This window comes from Oreochromis niloticus, linkage group LG10 (assembly GCF_001858045.2).
Source record: "Oreochromis niloticus isolate F11D_XX linkage group LG10, O_niloticus_UMD_NMBU, whole genome shotgun sequence".
NCBI classification, from domain to species: Eukaryota; Metazoa; Chordata; class Actinopteri; order Cichliformes; family Cichlidae; genus Oreochromis; species Oreochromis niloticus.
This window is the reverse complement of record NC_031975.2, coordinates 17,288,555-17,306,171: the sequence shown is the minus strand read 5'-3', so window position 1 is coordinate 17,306,171 and position 17,617 is coordinate 17,288,555. Positions and strand designations below refer to the sequence as shown.

At 41.1% G+C, this 17,617-nt stretch overlaps 1 protein-coding gene and 1 non-coding gene across 2 annotated transcripts; both read left to right on the top strand.

The window, feature by feature from the left end:
* Positions 1 to 461: 461 nt before the first annotated feature.
* Positions 462 to 17,232, top strand: LOC102077767 (calpain-1 catalytic subunit-like). The gene is made up of 23 exons (XM_019363538.2): positions 462 to 1,275; positions 10,078 to 10,123; positions 10,213 to 10,477; positions 10,655 to 10,742; positions 10,832 to 10,947; positions 11,046 to 11,179; positions 11,276 to 11,468; positions 11,543 to 11,617; positions 11,693 to 11,778; positions 11,903 to 11,974; positions 13,276 to 13,433; positions 13,688 to 13,845; positions 14,009 to 14,020; positions 14,142 to 14,344; positions 14,481 to 14,526; positions 14,612 to 14,689; positions 14,803 to 14,860; positions 14,953 to 15,008; positions 15,140 to 15,208; positions 15,385 to 15,463; positions 15,565 to 15,678; positions 15,787 to 15,839; positions 16,103 to 17,232. Exons 1-23 carry the CDS (start codon positions 462 to 464, stop codon positions 16,127 to 16,129), a joined length of 3,000 nt encoding a protein of 999 aa, XP_019219083.1. The 3' UTR covers positions 16,130 to 17,232.
* Positions 5,363 to 5,434, top strand: LOC112848098 (small nucleolar RNA SNORD49). Its single transcript, XR_003222046.1, has one exon. It is a non-coding gene; the product is annotated as a small nucleolar RNA SNORD49 (small nucleolar RNA).
* Positions 17,233 to 17,617: the final 385 nt, after the last annotated feature.

Sequence of the window (17,617 nt, the reverse complement as noted above, 5' to 3'; positions counted from 1 at the left end):
TTCGCACGCACAACATCCCAGATCACATAGCGAGACCACCGGGCTCCCCGTGGATTGTTATCGGGACTAGGCGGAGGCGCAGACGGAGGGAGAGGAAGCAAAAGCGGGGCCGTAGGTCCGGCATTATGCTGAGGCTAAAAAACAAACCACACAAGCCACCTTTGCCGAGCCTCTATCTCTCCAACGCCAGATCCCTCGTGCAAAAAACGGACGACCTGGAATTACAACTAGTGGGAAATCGCTATGTTTGAGACTGCTGTGCCTTGATTATCACTGAAACCTGGCTTCACCCGGGAATACCCGATGCTAGCGTTCAGCTAGCAGGCCGCACTCTGCTCCGCTGGGACAGGACAAAGGACTCCGGTAAGAGCAGGGGGGGAGGACTCTGTATTTACGTGCATGAAAGCTGGTGCAACAACGGGACAATTATAAACAGTCACTGCTCCCCGAACCTCGAGTACATGTCGGTAAGATGCCGGCCTTTTTTTCTACCGAGAGAGCTAACAGTAGTGATCATCACGGCTGTGTACATTCCACCCGATGCCAACGTAAACACGGCGCTCTCTATCCTGCTGAACACCATTAACGAACAGCAGCGGGCCCACCCGGATGGTGTTCACATTATTGCAGGTGATTTTAATAAGGCCAACATAAAGACTGTACTCCCAAAGTTCTACCAGCATGTCAAATGTCCCACCAGAGGAGAAAACACTCTAGATCATGTTTACTCCAACATCAAGAATGCATATAGAGCCATACCCCTCCCCCACCTCGGTCAGTCCGACCATCTTTCCCTCCTGCTCTCCCCAGCCTACACCCCCCTCAGGCGCAGTGCCAGGCCCACCACAAGGACTGTTACAACCTGGCCGGAAAATGCTCTCCACAAACTACAAGACTGCTTCACAGAGACAGACTGGGACATATTTGAACACCAGGACCTAGAAACTTTCACAGGATCAGTACTGGACTACATCAAGTTCTGTACTGCAAATGTGACAGTGGACAAAAGCATTCGGGTTTTCCCAAATCAAAAACCCTGGATGACCAGCGAGGTCCGCTCACTCCTCAAAGCCCGTGATGCTGCCTTCAGGTCAGGTGACAGAGCTCTGTACAGGGCTGCTCGAGCTGACCTGAAAAGGGGGATTAAAAAAGCCAAGTCAGACCACAAAAGGAACATCGAGTCCCACCTGTCCAGCAACAACACACGAGAGGTGTGGCAGGGAATGCAAGACATCATCAACCACAGAGGCAGCACTGCGAAAACAGAGAATTCGAGTGTGCAGCTGGCAGAGGAAATAAACAGCTTCTTCGCCCGCTTTGAAACACCACAACAGCAACACTCATCTGCTTCAGCCCTGCTCCCATCCTCATCCTCACCTGGTTCCTGTGCCGCTCCACTCACTGTAACGGAGCACGATGTCAGACGTGTGCTCCTAGCAGTGAACCCCAGAAAGGCGGCCGGTCCAGACGGAGTACCTGGCAAGGTACTAAGAGCATGCGCACACCAGCTCACCCTCATCTTCACCAGACTCTTCAACCTATAACTGGATCAGGCAGCCATCCCATCCTGTCTAAAATCAGCCACAATCATCCCAGTGCCGAAGAAGTCTCCCATCACCAGCCTGAATGATTACCGCCCTGTGGCCCTCACACCGGTAATCATGAAATGCTTTGAGAGACTAGTCCTTCAACACATCAAGGATTACCTCCCCCCAGAATTCGACCCCCACCAGTTTGCATACCGTGCAAACAGATCCACAGAAGACGCCATCGCCACAGCCCTCCATGCTGTGCTGAGTCACCTAGAGCAGCGGCAGAGCTACGTCCGAATGCTCTTTGTGGACTACAGCTCAGCCTTTAATACTATCATCCCGGACATCCTCATCAACAAACTGGTCAATCTTGGCCTCCCTCCTCTCACATGTGCCTGGATAAAGGATTTCCTCACAAACCGGCCCCAGACTGTGAGACTCGGCCCTCATCTCTCCTCCACTCGCACACTGAGCACCGGCTCCCCACAGGGCTGTGTGCTGAGCCCCCTCCTGTATTCTCTCTACACCCACGACTGCAGTCCGGCCCACAACAACACTCTCATCATCAAGTTTGCTGATGACACCACGGTAGTCGGACTCATCTCGAAGGGAGACGAGGCAGAGTACAGAGAGGAAGTCCTGAAGTTGGCAGCATGGTGTTCAGAAAACAACCTGGCACTGAACACCAAGAAAACCAAAGAGCTCATTGTTGACTTCAGGAGACACAGCACTGACTTGGCCCCCCTCTACATCAACGGGGAGTGTGTGGAGAGGGTCCACACCTTCCGGTTCCTTGGTGTCCTCATCTCTGCTGACATCTCCTGGACGGAAAACATCTCAGCGGTCATCAAGAAGGCCCAACAGCGGCTGCACTTCCTGAGAGTCCTCAGGAAGTACAAGCTGAACTCCAACCTGCTGCTGACCTTCTACCGCTCGTCCATTAAGAGCCTGCTAACCTACTGCATCACGGTATGGTACGGCAGCTGCACCAAGGCAGATAGAGTGAGGCTTCAGAGTGTGGTCAAGACAGCACAAAAGATCATCGGCTGCCCTCTCCCCTCCCTGATGGACATTTATTCCTCCCGCTGCCTCAGCAGAACAGCAAACATCATCAAGGACAGCTCCCACCCTGGCTTCAACATGTTCAGCCTGCTTCCCTCAGGGAAGCGCTACAGGTGCATCAACACTAAAACCCACAGACTCAAAAACAGTTTCTTCCCCAAAGCGATAACCACCCTGAACTCACACATGCACCGATAACACAGCCCCCCACTTCCCACTTCCTCTATGGACCACCACTATTTATACCAATTCCATGTGCAATAACTCAACTGTACATACATAATCACTATTTATTACATATTGTTTACGGTTTGTAAATTGTACATTTTATATATATATACATCTTCTTCCCTATGTTAATACTGTCCATATGTATATAGTGCTGCAGAACTGTACCCCCCCCCCAACATGTTTACACTGAGTAGGAGATGCTCTGTATCTCATTGTACAGCTGTATAATGACAATAAAGGCATTCTATTCTATTCTATTCTATTTGTCCTTAACCATCGGGAACCCTCACATTAACTTTTATCGAGTGGAAAAAGTTCATTCTCTAGTTTCAGTGTTTATAATATAACCATAGCTGTGTTTGATTATATTGATTATATATGATTATATACCAGCTAGCCCAGGGGTCGGCAACCTCCGGAGCCGCATGCGGCTCTTTAGTCCTTAGTTTGCAGCTCCGGGTGGTTTGGGAAAATAAATTAGAAGTATTTAGCTGAAGTGTATTTTATTTGTGTTTAGTTCTTTTTTTTAACTTGTAGTTCTAAATTGGAAGATTATTGTGATTTTGAAATATAAAAATAAAATTATATTTATTATTTTTTCATCGCTCAAAATAAGCGTTGCACTCGCGGAAACCGGTATACCCGCCAAAACGCCATGCATTTATCGAGACTTTCGACCCCAGGTAGGCCAATTATGGATCTTTGGATCCACATTATGTCGGCAGCTGTTCTCCACCGTGAACTATGTTAAAACCAAACACCGCTCACGCCTCACAGATGACAGCTTACAGTCCTGCGTAAAAATGAGAGTGACTTCGTACCACGGCAGACCCGCTGCTTTTCAGCATCTCTTTATTGACCACTTTTCACACACGGTTGCTGTACGCATACACAACACAACAGCAGAGAGAGCACAGACTTTAAGGCGGCAAGGCGTGATTGCGGGTGCTGCTCAGGTGCGTCTGACTCTCATGCAGCGGCACTGCAGACCACGCCCCGCCACACACATTAACCAGGTAAAATACATATTTAGGCAGTATTTTGCAAATAACTTTTCCTTTTTTAGCAGCATAGTGTTTTTTTTACAATTATTTTTTAAAAGTCAGGTCAAGGCTCCAACAGCCCAAAGGCGATATAAGGGTGGCGGCTCACAACAGTTTTTGTTTGCTACATGGATCATTTTAGTTCAGCTGGGTGTCTTTCCTTTTGTTATATTTCTTTAAGAGTTCAAAATGTGTTAATTACATAAATAAAATGTAATTTTCTCTGTAGCACTTCATGGATTTCATAAGCAACACACCTTAGTTGCTCTGTGGATTCTTTTAAAAAGCAGTTAAAAACTTTTCTGTTCAAACAAGCCTTTTGTTGATCTACGTATTTTATATTCTTTACATTATTTACATTTGATATTTTACATTATGTTTAATGTCTATTGATTGTATTGTTTATTTTGATATTTGTGTACAGCGCTTTGTGACTGCCTGTCTGTGAAAAGTGCTTAATAAATAAACTTTACTTACTTACTTTAGTTGTTCACACAAAGCATAAAGGTAAAAAAAAAAACAATATATACAGTGTTATCTTCATTTTAGATTTCAAAAAGTATTTGTCCTCCCAGTGTTTTCTTTTGCGTGGAAACCGGGTCCGAGTGGCTCTTTGGGTGTTAAAGGTTGCTGACCCCTGAGCTAGCCCAACTGCAGTAACCCTACAAACGTCACTGCTGTTTAGTTTTCTGCCTACATTTATGTCAGAAGTGAAACCAGAGCCGTACGTTTTAATCTTTTCAGAAATACACCTTTTCACAGGTGGCAACATGCTGATGCAGCTGATTGATGCACACACACGCATAAACACACACCATAATGTAATGTATAAATAAATAAACACATAAAGCTTTTCTGTTTAACAAACAGGGGTTTGAATGGATTCTCAGCAAAAGTTACAGGAAGCAAGCTTTCAAAAACTTTAACTGAAGCACTCAGAAGATGTGATGTGTTATCCAAAGTCTTGCGAGGAAACAAATCCAGAACAAAATGACGGCTCCACAGCCTCAGAGAGAAGACCCACATACTGTGAAATGAGTGACGAGACACAGAGTTAGCTGTCAAACAGCGCCACTGTGCGGTCACAGGCCACATTTTATATTAAGCAGTAGCTGCATTTAAAATATTTATTTTTATGTTCATCAAATTCACAATTAAGTGGGCAAACATAAATTACTAGCTTGAGCACACACATATAAAAAAAGCTGGTAATTAGATGCCAAAATGTGAAAGAAAATCATGTATGTTGACATAAACATAAACAACTCACTCACTCACGTGGAGTGATGTTTTCTCCAACAAAATGTGAAGAAAGCTGAAGTAGCAATATGAACACGATAGAGTTAAAAAAAATATTTTCCTCTCGCTCTCAGGTGGATCTAGGGCTTTGGGGTCACAGTACAAATTTAAAAATCATGCTGTTCAAGTCCTCCTCTAGTCGCCTTGTGTCCTTGGAAGGTAAGTGACCATGAAGTGGCTCTATCTATTTGCATTACACATGATGAAAACTGTGAATAGGAAGTGCCATTGGATGTGATAACTAACAATTTATCATGCTCACTGTTCTGAGCCTTAGTCTCATAACTCTGTGGCAATCAGTCTGTTCACATGACAAGTAGAAGTTAACTTGTGTTTGCTCCTTCGGCTATTCACAAGATGCCAGATTGAGAGGATGACAAACCAGCATGTAAGGTTGGCTTAATAGTTCTGAACCCATGTAGTTCTGATGCATGTCAAAACAAATGAACCAAACTCACACGATAACCTTTTCCTTCTGCAGGTAAAGGAAAAGAACTCGAGCATCCATAAAGGATGCTTGTCTGCATGGTGTGTGCACTGCCAGCTGAACTAGTGGACAGATGTGGATTAGTTACACACAGGTAAATTTCTATTCCTGCCCATAAGCCCATGAAAAACTGGCTGCTTCTGTTAGGATGAAATCTAAACGTTGATGTTGATCATTGGTTTTCTGAACAGAAAGTGAGAGTAAATTTCTCAAGAATTGAATTGATCAGTTCAAGTGTCTCATCATTTTGAACTTTGTTCAGGTGTCTCAAAGTGAGCTGGTTGAGATTCATCTGAAGACATGCTGAGCCGGTCCTTGTAAGTACTTATTTTGAAATACAGTCAGGTTTATCGTAAGCTTACCTTTGTACAACAAGGACAGATTTTTAAAGTACTCACTGTGCAGCATATGGAATTAACATTTTGATCAATCACTTGAAATGATGATTGTGTCTGATCCCAAAAAGGTCTAAGGAGCTTGGAAAGAAAAGCGTCTGGACTTTTTTGAGTTGCTTGAGGATGTTTCACCTCTCATCCGAGAAGCTTCTTCAGTTCTAAGGTCAAATGGTGGAGAGTCCCAGATTTAAACCCAGTGGGAGTATCCCCCCAAAGAGGGACAAAGGACCCCCTGATGATCCTCTACCTAATCACATGAGCCAAGGTGTGAAAGCGGGTGTGGGTCACAATCAGCCAGGGTTTCGGGTGAGCTCATTGTGAAACCTGGCCCCACCCTATCATGTGATTTCCTGAGGTCAGATGGCCCAGGATGTGAGTAGGCGTTAAGGCGTCTGGGAAGGGATCTCAAAACTGGATTATAGATGGCAGACAGCTGGTGTCATAAAGCACCGCCTCTGTTCAAGGATGGTCACTCACAGTGGACATAGATGGCTTCTTTCACTCCTCTTTCAAACCATCTGTCCTCTCTGTCCAAAATGTGAACATTGGCATCCTCGAAAGAGTGACCTTTGTCCTTTAGATGCAGATGGACTGCTGAGTCTTGTCCCGTGGAGGTGGCTCTTCTATGTTGTGCCATGCGCTTGTGAAGTGGCTGTTTGGTATCTCCGATGTAGAGGTCTGGGCATTCCTCGCTGCACTGTACAGCATACACCACGTTGTTAAGTTTGTGTTTAGTCTGAATCACTGAGAACCTTCACTGATCCTAAAAAGCTTTGCATATTTTGTTCAATTACATAAAACCTGCTTACAATTTCGTCCAATGCTATTTATCAATTTGTAAGAACTGTAAAATTTAATAAAAGTTTGTTGTACAAAAGGGAAATAATTGGAAATATATTTCCTCCCCTCATTCTGTCACAGCTTGCCTCGCCAGCCTTGTTGAGGAGAGGTAAGGACCCAAATGCAGGCAAAGGCTTGGGATGAGAGTGAGCTTTATTCATGGGGAGAGCAGGATACAACAAGAGCGGAGATGGCACACACAGAAACTGTAGGCTAGGAAAAAGTAACGAAAGAGAACTGAACTCTGGATCCATAGGAAGACGTGTTGGGCGACACGCAGGATGCAGAACAAGTGCAGATTTTGCACTTGTTCTTGGGGGCGACCTCAACTTTGGACTAAATGAAGAAATGCATAGGCTCAATACAGCAGGAACTCAGCGCAATTGGCATTCCACAAACAATGAAAAACAGTATAATAATCAAACAGTACATGAGCGACACATGGCGCTCCCTTCACCCCAACTGTAAGGAAAATACTTTCTGTTCATCGCTCCTACTCTCGTCTGGATTATTTCTTAGATTAGAGAAGATAACCCCCCCTTTTCATTTATGCTCCCTTTTGGTTTCTTTTATCATGTCCTTGATGTTACTCCCCTGACATTTACTATATTCAGTTTTGTCTCACAGCTGTTCATTATTTACTATTTTTGTAATGATACAAAAATGTAATATAAAATATATAACTCAATCAACTGATGCTATAAAAAAATCAATATAAAATTTGATTAAAGGTGAGCACAGTCATCAGCTAATCCTAGCCTTTTTATTAGTTTAAATCAAACTAATTTATAAAAGTTATTTTCACTCCCTATTTATACCCTTGTCCTTCCCACCCCACAGTTTAATAACCACTGGTTTCTTTCATCATTTGGAGAAATCATCAATATACATCATGATACTTTCAATACTCTAAAATGCATTTATGTCTTTCTCCGTGTTTTGTGGTTTCTAGATAACATGGTTAGATGACTTTTTGTCATTTCTATCAGAAAATAATCCACTTCCCCATTGCGTGAAAAGAAATCTTTGGCCATGTCTGACTGACACCCAAAAAATGACTGACTTGCACAGAATCCTTTGTCAAAGCAAAGTTTAAGTGCAGCCTTGAGTGCAGTGCAGATGTGGAATCTGTTGCAGTTGAATTTATACCTGCAGGCAAAAACATGTGCAAGCTTGTAAAGTTAGAGGAAAACATTTTCAGTTCTTTTAAGAACAAAGGAGGTCTGCTAAACAGAACAAATCTCAAGGAGAACATAAGATAATTAAGAGACATGTACTGACAGCTCAAAGAAACCCAAATGATCAAAAACAGACACATGATGTCTGTAAACACTGATCCTTTAACAAACCACATATGATTTTAAAAAAACATAGCTTTAAGCTATTTTAGCTGAAATTTAAAATGAAATATTAAATGTGGAAAAAGACTTTTAGGATATGATCCACCTAAAGCACCGCAAAACTAGAACAAAAAAAAATCACCCAACAGAAAGTCTAAGAATGTTGAATATAATAATGAGTTAAATGTGGTTGTTCTAAACGTACCTTTATACTTAGTAACGTAGAGCGTGTTATGAGAAATCAAAGGTTACATTCGGTCATTTGAGGCGACTTCTGTTGTGATTTGGCGCTATATAAATAAAATTGAATTGAATTGGGCAGCACGGTGGTTAGCACTGTTGCCGCACAGCAAGAAGGTCCTGAGTTCAATTCCACCATCAGGCCAGGGTCTTTCTGTGTGGAGTTTGCATGTTCTCCCCGTGTTTGCGTGGGTTCCCTCCGGGTACTCCGGCTTCCTCCCACCGTCCAAAGACATGCAGCTTGTGGGGATTGGATAATCGAAATTGTCACTAGGTGTGAATGTGAGTGTGAATGGTTGTCTGTCCCTGTGTGTCGGCCCTGCGACAGACTGGCGACCTGTCCAGGGTGTACCCCGCCTCTCGCCCTATGACAGCTGGGATAAGCTCCAGCGCCCCCCCGCGACCCTGAAAAGGATAAGCGGAAGCGAATGGCTGGATGGATGAATTGAACTGAATTGAATATATTTATATTCAATACGTTTGAAATGAAAAGCAAACACAAACAAAAATGCACTGCAGCAGCATAGCAGTCACTACAGTGGACAGCCAGTCAAAGGCTGTTTTCTTGTATTTGTGTCAGTGTTGATGGTATACTTGCACATAAACCACTACATTGGACACTGATGTGTCACTCCATACCCTGCCATAAGTCAGAATGTATGTTGTCCTCCTAAGTGGACATTTAAAAAACTCTTTGAAAACTTCTTTTAAAAAAAAATTCTTATTGAAGTTGTCATAATTCATGCATGAAAGGGTTAAGTTGTGTGATGGCTGCAAGTGTCTCCATTAATAAATAAGAAGTTAGAACCAGCAAAGTAAAGTTAGTAGATACTTTTGGCACCATATAATACTTAAATATAATAATAACTGCTGCTATTATTGCAGTAATTACTGTTAATATACCTGCTGTGAAAAAAGCTCTACTGACAGTCCTACTGACATGGAAGTGCACAGAGAAGACGTGATATGTCCTGGAGGAAACTGTTGCACTGTCTGGACTTGCTGGCAGAGGATCGTTCCTGCAGCAAGTTTTCACAACGTCTGGATCCATGCTTCAGGGTTTATGTGATAACACCTTTGTCTAGAGTCATACAGCAGGGAAAACATTTAGATCACCTGTACGTTTAAGAAAAAAAAGGTAAAAAAGGATTTCTAGTGACAACCCCTTTCTGTAGCTTAACCAGGCCCCAGCAAACAAAATGGGACACAAAGGTTGTGCCTGTGTGGGACACATTACTACAGCTGAATGACATTCAACATGTGAAGAACAACTTTATTTGAAGGTGACCTTCTGAACTCCCTCGCTAAGTAACTATAATTAGCATGTATAATAATACATATACAGCTTCAAATAAACATAAGTGTTATTAAAGTTATTTCAGTGTTTGTGAGGAAGCACCCATACTGATCCACATATTTCCTGTAAAACTCATAAAAACACCAACATAGGCACCAGCTCATTTGTAGATATCAAGCTTAGCGTCTCAGTAATCTGTCATATGGCTTTCCTACAATTTCAGGGGTGGGTGGGACTCCAAACTTATGTAAGGGTGTGTGATTATAAGAAAGAGGCTGTGAGCTGAACATACCATATTTGCCAATTCAAAGATCCTTCTCTTGTGAGGAAGCAGCTGTCTCTTGCTGCCGTACACAGGTAAAAACCTCTGGTCATCTCTACACAAGCTTCTACATGCAAAGTTTTAGTTTAAAAGTCTTTTAGTTAATTTTTTTTTCTTGTGTCAGGGTCTGTCTGAAGATTTTGCTCATCATGGCTGAAACTGGAAGTTGCACGTCTGTCATTAACTTGCGTTACCAAGATGGCAGCGAGGGAAGCCCCTCCAACCCTGCCAAGTTTAAAAATCAAGATTTTGCTCAGATAAAAGCTGACTGCCTCCACAGCGGGCGACTGTTTGTGGACAACACCTTCCCACCTAACAGTGGTTCTTTGGGTGACCTGCCTGATCTGAGCACCTCGCAGGAGAACGACGTGGAATGGCTTCGACCGGCGGTAAAATACTTCTTATGAAATACTTTGAAGTACTTATTGTCAAATCATCATATAGTATTATTTTCTTACTGAAGTAAATGTATTTATCTTTTTTGTGTATGTGGGTAATACAGTACAGGTTTCCTTTGGCCAATTTGAAGTGTTAAACAAATGATTCTTCTTCACTGTCTCCTCTAGGATATTTTGAAATTACAAAAAATCAATGATGAGCCTGCTTTCTGTATCGATGGAGCCTCACGATTTGACTTCGGGCAAGGCCTTGTGGGTACGCGAAAATGTCTTGGTTATAGCTAAAGACGACAAAAATCTATGTGGCACATCTTGATAAAACTATTACTTGTCTTCTTTTAACAGGTAACTGCTGGTTTCTTTCTGCAATATCAGCACTGACGTTTAAAAAAAAACTGTTGGCACAAGTTGTGCCGTTGGACCAGTCCTTCAAGAATTACGCAGGAATATTTCACTTCAGGGTAAAGAATTAGTAACTAACAAGCCTGATGATATATTGCTTTCACAGTGGAGCTACATTATAAAATACAATAGTTTTATTATCTTGCATCTGTTTCAGTTCTGGAGGTTTGGAAAGTGGGTAGATGTTATCATTGATGATTATCTGCCAACAATCAACAAGCAGTTGTTGTTAGCACATAGCAAATGTGGAAATGAGTTCTGGGTTCCACTGCTGGAGAAGGCATATGCCAAGTAAAAACCATTCTTCTCTCTCTCTCACACACACACACACATGTGCGGCACAAACACCAGATAAAGACACACGTTTTTCTCTTTTGGCTCCTTCAGAATTTGTGGTTCATATGCAGACATGCATTGGGGGTCACCATCAGAATCCTTTAAAGACTTCACTGGAGGGGTGACCATGACTTACAAACTCAGGGAGGCCCACTCAGCAGGCCATGATGCCGAGCTGTGGCTCACGCTCAAGAGAGCTATTCAGTGTAAATCACTGATTTGCTGTGGGACTTTCCCAAAAGGGGTAAGAACAACTTTCCTGGATGAACATTTAGCCTTCATTTGATCTATTTGAACTTGTTTGCCTGCCTTTTCCAGGATGCTTTGGTCAACACTGTTTCTCACACTGGACTGGTGGATGCTCACGCTTATTCTGTCACAGCTGTCACTGAGGTAACTTGCAAAAGAGCTGAAAGAACTTAATTGCAGCAAATGTTTTCTGACTTCAGTGAAAAATTTCATCTGAAGGTGGAGTTATACAGCTCCAAAGTAAGGCTGGTGCGACTCATCAACCCCTGGGGCAAACAGGAGTGGAATGGAAAGTGGAGCGACAAGTACTCACACATTTGTGTGCATTTTACAACAATGAAAAAATGGATTAACCTTGCACAATTATATATTACTTTTAAGAAAAGAATATGTTTTAAAGTGCTGAATTCATTTCCTTTTGTTGTTCAGGTCAGATTTGTGGTACAAAGTGAGGATAGAAGATCGGAAAAAATGTTTCAACCGCGAGGACGGAGAGTTCTGGTATGTTAGCTAATAAAAGTACCACAGGAATAGTTATTGTAACACAGTCATTTTTAAAGTGTTTCTCATCAACACATCAGAAAGTCATTACAGCCATATGACCCCCATAAAACATTTGTAACAGCATTTTGATTGCGGGGCGATCGTGGCTCAAGAGTTGGCAGTTCGTCTTGTAATCAGAAGGTTGCCGGTTTGAAACCCTGGCTCCGACAGTCTCGGCCGTTGTGTCCTTGGGCAAGGCACTTCACCCGTTGCCTACTGGTGGTGGTCAGAAGGCCCAGTGGCGCCAGTGTCCAGCAGCCTCACCTCTTTCAGTGCGCCCCAGGGCAGCTGTGGCTACAATGTAGCTTGCCATCACCAGTGTGTGATGTGTGTGAATGGGTGGATGACTGGATGTGTAAAGCGCTTTACCATTTACCATAAAACATTTGTAAAGCTTGTCTTTGAAAACCTGTGCTGCTTACATTATTTGTTTGTTGGCTTGCGTTTGCTTATTGCTAGATTTCTTAGCGTTTTAATACAAAAGATTGTATATTAAAAGTGGTGATTTCACCTATTTGTTTTCCAATATCCCAATCAAAGGTTTAAGAGCACTTGAAAAATGGCAAAAAAAAATCATATTATGCATAGTTGGTTCTTAACAAGGTTCCAAGTAGAGCCTGTTTCAGTTTAAGCATTGTTTTCAAAAATGTTTTGTCTCACTCTCATTTCTTCTTGTTGCATGGTGAAGCTCTGCTTGTTAAGATCAAACCATGCAAAATATGATTCTTTTTTGCCATTTTTCAAGTGGTCTTAAACTTTTGATCAGGACTTTATTAACCACCAAGCAATCATGTTATTTATCAAAAAATTGCCTTAAAGATGCTCAAAAAAGGCCCCAACATCTGAAACCAGGTAGAGCTGTCAAGTTCAGTCACCCAGCTTAGCATAAATACACTGTAGGAACTGCAACTATGGAACTTGTGCAATGGCTTCAGTTTTCAGCTTTAGCGATTCTTGATTAATCTCCCTGAAGATCATACAGTGGAGCATACCTCGTGTTCGTCCTTCCTCTTTAAAATGTTTCTCCAAAGAACTGTATTGGTTAAAAACTTCACAGGGCCTTAACAAAAGGCCTCATAATGTAAAAAAAACCTAGCAAACATTTTATTGTTGCAGACAGGTTACTACTTTTCTACTGCTGTAGTAAGAAAATGCTCCAAACCATTGGCACATACAGCAATATTTATCTCAATGATGTTTAACATTCCTCTACCCTTTTTGTTTTTATCTCTTTTCTTGTACTCATCTGTGTCTCTCAGGATGCAACTGGAGGACGTCTGTTACTATTTCAGCTATTTATCCATCTGCTGTGAGAACCCTAACTTCATAGACGGTGACCTTAAATGTCAGTGGAAATGCATGACTTACGATGGCAGCTGGGTAGCAGGGAGATCTGCAGGTGGCGGCGTGAACAACTGTGAGGCCTGTTCATTCTTTTTCCTTAATGTGCAAATACTATGGTTTTTATATATGTGTCTTTGCAAACACAAGAACCACCACACCATCTCCTCTGAGGAAATCACTGTGTGATGAACTGTTTCTGGACGTAGCATTTTCTACGTCCAGATAAACAGATTCAACTTTTTGGGATTTTCTTACCTGGATGATTGAGCATGGATCAAGACACCACACTCTCTCTAAAACTGTAATTTGCATTTTTGTTTCCCATAGCCACCTTTGCAACAAACCCTCAGTATCGCATCCAGGTAAGTGTTATAGATAAGGAAGAGCCAGAAGACAAAAACGTCTTGCTCTCCCTGATGCAGAAACCTCAGCAGGGGCAACGCAGACAGAGACGATTCTACCCCATTGGACTAACCATTTATAAGGTATGCATTGTGAATGAAATATAAAATAACAGCAAATTATTACAAAATGCTTAATAATTTTATTAATAATAAAAACGTTTTCTTGTCATTGTTATAGACATGCCCTTTTGAGTGATTTGAAAACTGTTTGACATCCTTTTTTCCCCATTTTCACATTCAACAGATTCCACCAGGGGTAAGCAAACAAATAGCAAACTCCAACTAAAAGAAATTCCACATTTAAATAACGTGAACAAGACAAGCCAATGCTCAGGAAACAATTTCATTGCACTTAACAACTTTCATATTGCTTTCAGACCCCGCAAGGACACCTATGGTCCTCTTTTTTTGATGGTAACAAACCCCTGAAGACACCCAATTTTTACAGCTTCAACAGCGATCTGACCGAACTACACAGTCTGGAACCTGGAGAGTATGTGATCATCCCGTCCACCATGAAACCCAACATGACTGCCGATTTCGTTCTTACTGTCTACACCAAGGCTGATGTTGAGATCAGGTAAAGACCCATGAGAGACTTTATTCCTAAAGAATGACAAAATACTTTTTTCAATACATGCTTTCCTAGCAGCATTTTAAAAAGTGTTGCAAGACACATAAGTCTCACCTTTTTACACACTTTCTGCTGTATCCAGCTCCCACAGTGGAGGTGATGAAGAGGAGGAATTGATTCTTCCTCAGGTATAAAATAAGAGGTTGCTGTGCATACTGTAACATACTTAATACAACTTCAAGTTATCATCCAATATGTTTTGTTTTCTTTAAGATCCGAGACAAGCCCAAAGAGGAGACCACAGATAAGGACGCCAGCCTTATTTCCTTGTTTAACCTGTATGCAAATCAGGTCAGCTGTATATTTTTTAATGATTGCTCCTCATATTTTACTCCTTTGCTGTTTGTCCTTTTCATTTTTTTTTTAATCTGCACTCAACAGTTTTACTCGCTTCTGTGTTCTAGAATGGTGAGCTGCTTGCTGGACAACTCCAGAAACTCCTGAATGACAGGTTCCCTCATGGTAAGATGATCATTTGTGCTTTCAGAATATTTAAAATGCTACCTCATTTTGTAATAAAACAAGACTAAAAAGGTTTTGTCTACCATCCATAGGAACCTTGTATGGCTTTGGTTTGGATACCTGCAGGAGTATGATTGCTTTGGTGGATGTATCCTCAAAAACTGAATTATATTCCTGCTCGTTTTGTTCTACCACACCCAAACTTGCCAAAGCTGACTTTCAGTAACAGTCTGATTAGGAATAGCAAAGTTTCGTCTGTGATTTCCTTAATGTACACAGCTTGATCAAAGGATGACAATGTCTTTTACTGAATTTTTGATTCTTTGGAACAAGATTCAAGAATACAAGGTAAAACAGCAAATGCAGGACAAATTTCAAATAATTCCTCTAACTTTTAGAGCTGTATTTCCCTCAGACACTGATATTTTTTTAAGTTCAGTGTCTGACATGTAGTTTAAAAAAATAAATGTTACTTTGAAAGTGCTCCTTTTTCCTAAATGTCAAGTAATCTTTTTTTTCTGCAGAAACTCTTCCATCAATCTGATCTTAATCAAAGTGGATCCTTGACTGACCTCGAGCTCCAGAGAGCAGTTGAGGCTGCAGGTAACACCAGTTGTTTTTGCATTTTAACTTTAAGCTTAGTTCAGAACTGTGTTCATGTTATAACTGCAGTACTCATCGCTTTCTCCTCATGTCATTACCAGGTTTGAACGTGAATGACAGGACGGTGAGGCTGATGATGTTTCGGTATTCACGCTTCTCTGTCACCATGTTGGAGGATTTCATCACTCTCATGTTGCGACTGGATAAGATGTCAAGTAAGAGAGACAGCAACCACCAAGTACATCAAGAAATAAATCTGTTGAATTTATCAAGTTCAAAATGTGATTAAGCTTATTTTGCATTGACTGTGTTTTTCCTCACAGACATTTTCAAGGACAAATCCTCTGATGGAACAATGCGCTTGACCTGGGATGAGGCAAGTCACTAAATGCCCTTTAATCTTTCATTAATAATAGTTTTTAATATTATGTGTATTAAATCATCTTATGCCTTTTACTTTGACAGTACGTTTAAGTGTAGCTAGAATATGCAACATTTGTAAAGTTAGAATTATGTTTTAAAAAAAAAAGATCAACAACTGAGTACATATGAAATGGCCACTGTAATGCATTCTTATTAATGTGCAGTACACAGTCACTTGAATAATTAATTTATTAGCTACCCTTTCTTCTGTTTCAGTGGAGCAACATCTCCATGTACAACTAGACCAAAGTGAGCTCAGGAGAGCTGCAGGAGAAGACTACAACTAGACTTGCATGGGAGCTGGATGATTTGTATAGCAGTAGCAAACATACTACTAACCATTATTTATACTTGGAGCTAGAGAAAGGATTTTTTTTTTCTTTTGAAAAGCAAATAAACGAACTAGAATTTTTTGGACACTCACTGTTATCATTTGTTCATGTAAGAATGAGTTCTTTGCAAAAGTACACCTTGAAGACTTTACTTAATCTTTACATAAAGCCAAGTGTATCATATTTGATATGCAACTCAAATCAAACTCTCTGCTCTCTAGTTCAATATGAATTCAGCAGTGTCAAGCCTGCTTGCAGTGACAGTAATCTGCTATGGCCACACGATGCCAGTCATGTAAAGGATGGATGCAAAGTAGAAGAAACTGTATAAGCTGTTTGAGATGTAAGGGGTGATATTACTTTTACTCTGAAAGGTTTTAACTGATGTCTATTTTTAAATTTAATTCTCAGGGAAACTGGTTGCCTTGCTTGCCCCAACAGAAAGCCACTTGTTCATGCACTGTAAAATTATCTATTTTCATCTGCAACTTTTCTTTTTGGATTTTGATCTGTGGATTTGATGCATTGCCCTCTCTGTTTTCTATTATTCATTTCTTTATATGCTCGCTTCTATGACATAAACTCTATACTTGGATTGATCAGTAAATAAAACTTTCTTTTGCTGTCACCTGTTGTGCGTTACTGTTACGTGTTAGCCCACCACAAGTGTTTGTTTCAATGATTTAGACACCACTACTTGGTTTCTGAACCAGCTACTTTTGCTGATTGGAGCTGGTTTTCTATAGCTAAGTCATGCGCTGCATATTTAACTTAAGTGTAGACACGTGATGACTCTTTCAAAGCTAGTGGAACTAGTGGAATAAATGTCAAAAATGAAACAGATAATAAGGAATATATAATATTTTATTAAATGCTGTAACCATAACACACTTTTTCAGAGGAGTTTTGGACAAATCCACAGTAGTGTCTGATAGTGACAGGCAACAATGTAGACAAGAACATCTTATTGTCTCTTCTGCAGAAACCTGATGAAGAATGTTGCACTAAAGTTAAATAACATGCAGTGGAGTTATTCATCTACAAGATTAGCGTGAGTTCATGTTTTATAATCTATAAATAAAGGTATGCACTTGGTACTTTGTTGCATTTCAGTATTCAACCCAGCAAAGTTTTCTTTCATTCTGAATACATGCCATCCAAGATAAACAAAAAGCCTCCACACATCCATGAATAAAAGAAAATTTCTTCTTACCAAAGAGTGACTTCCAGCAATAATTTATAAATCTTCATCAGAGTTCAAAGTTAGTCGGACGGCAATTTTTGGGGAAATTTTGGAGATTTATTTGGGGGTGTCCTACCCCAGGAGACCCATGGAATGATCTTACAACCAAAAGTGTTCAGATTTTGAAGTGATTTCATTATCCTAAAGGTTTTTATC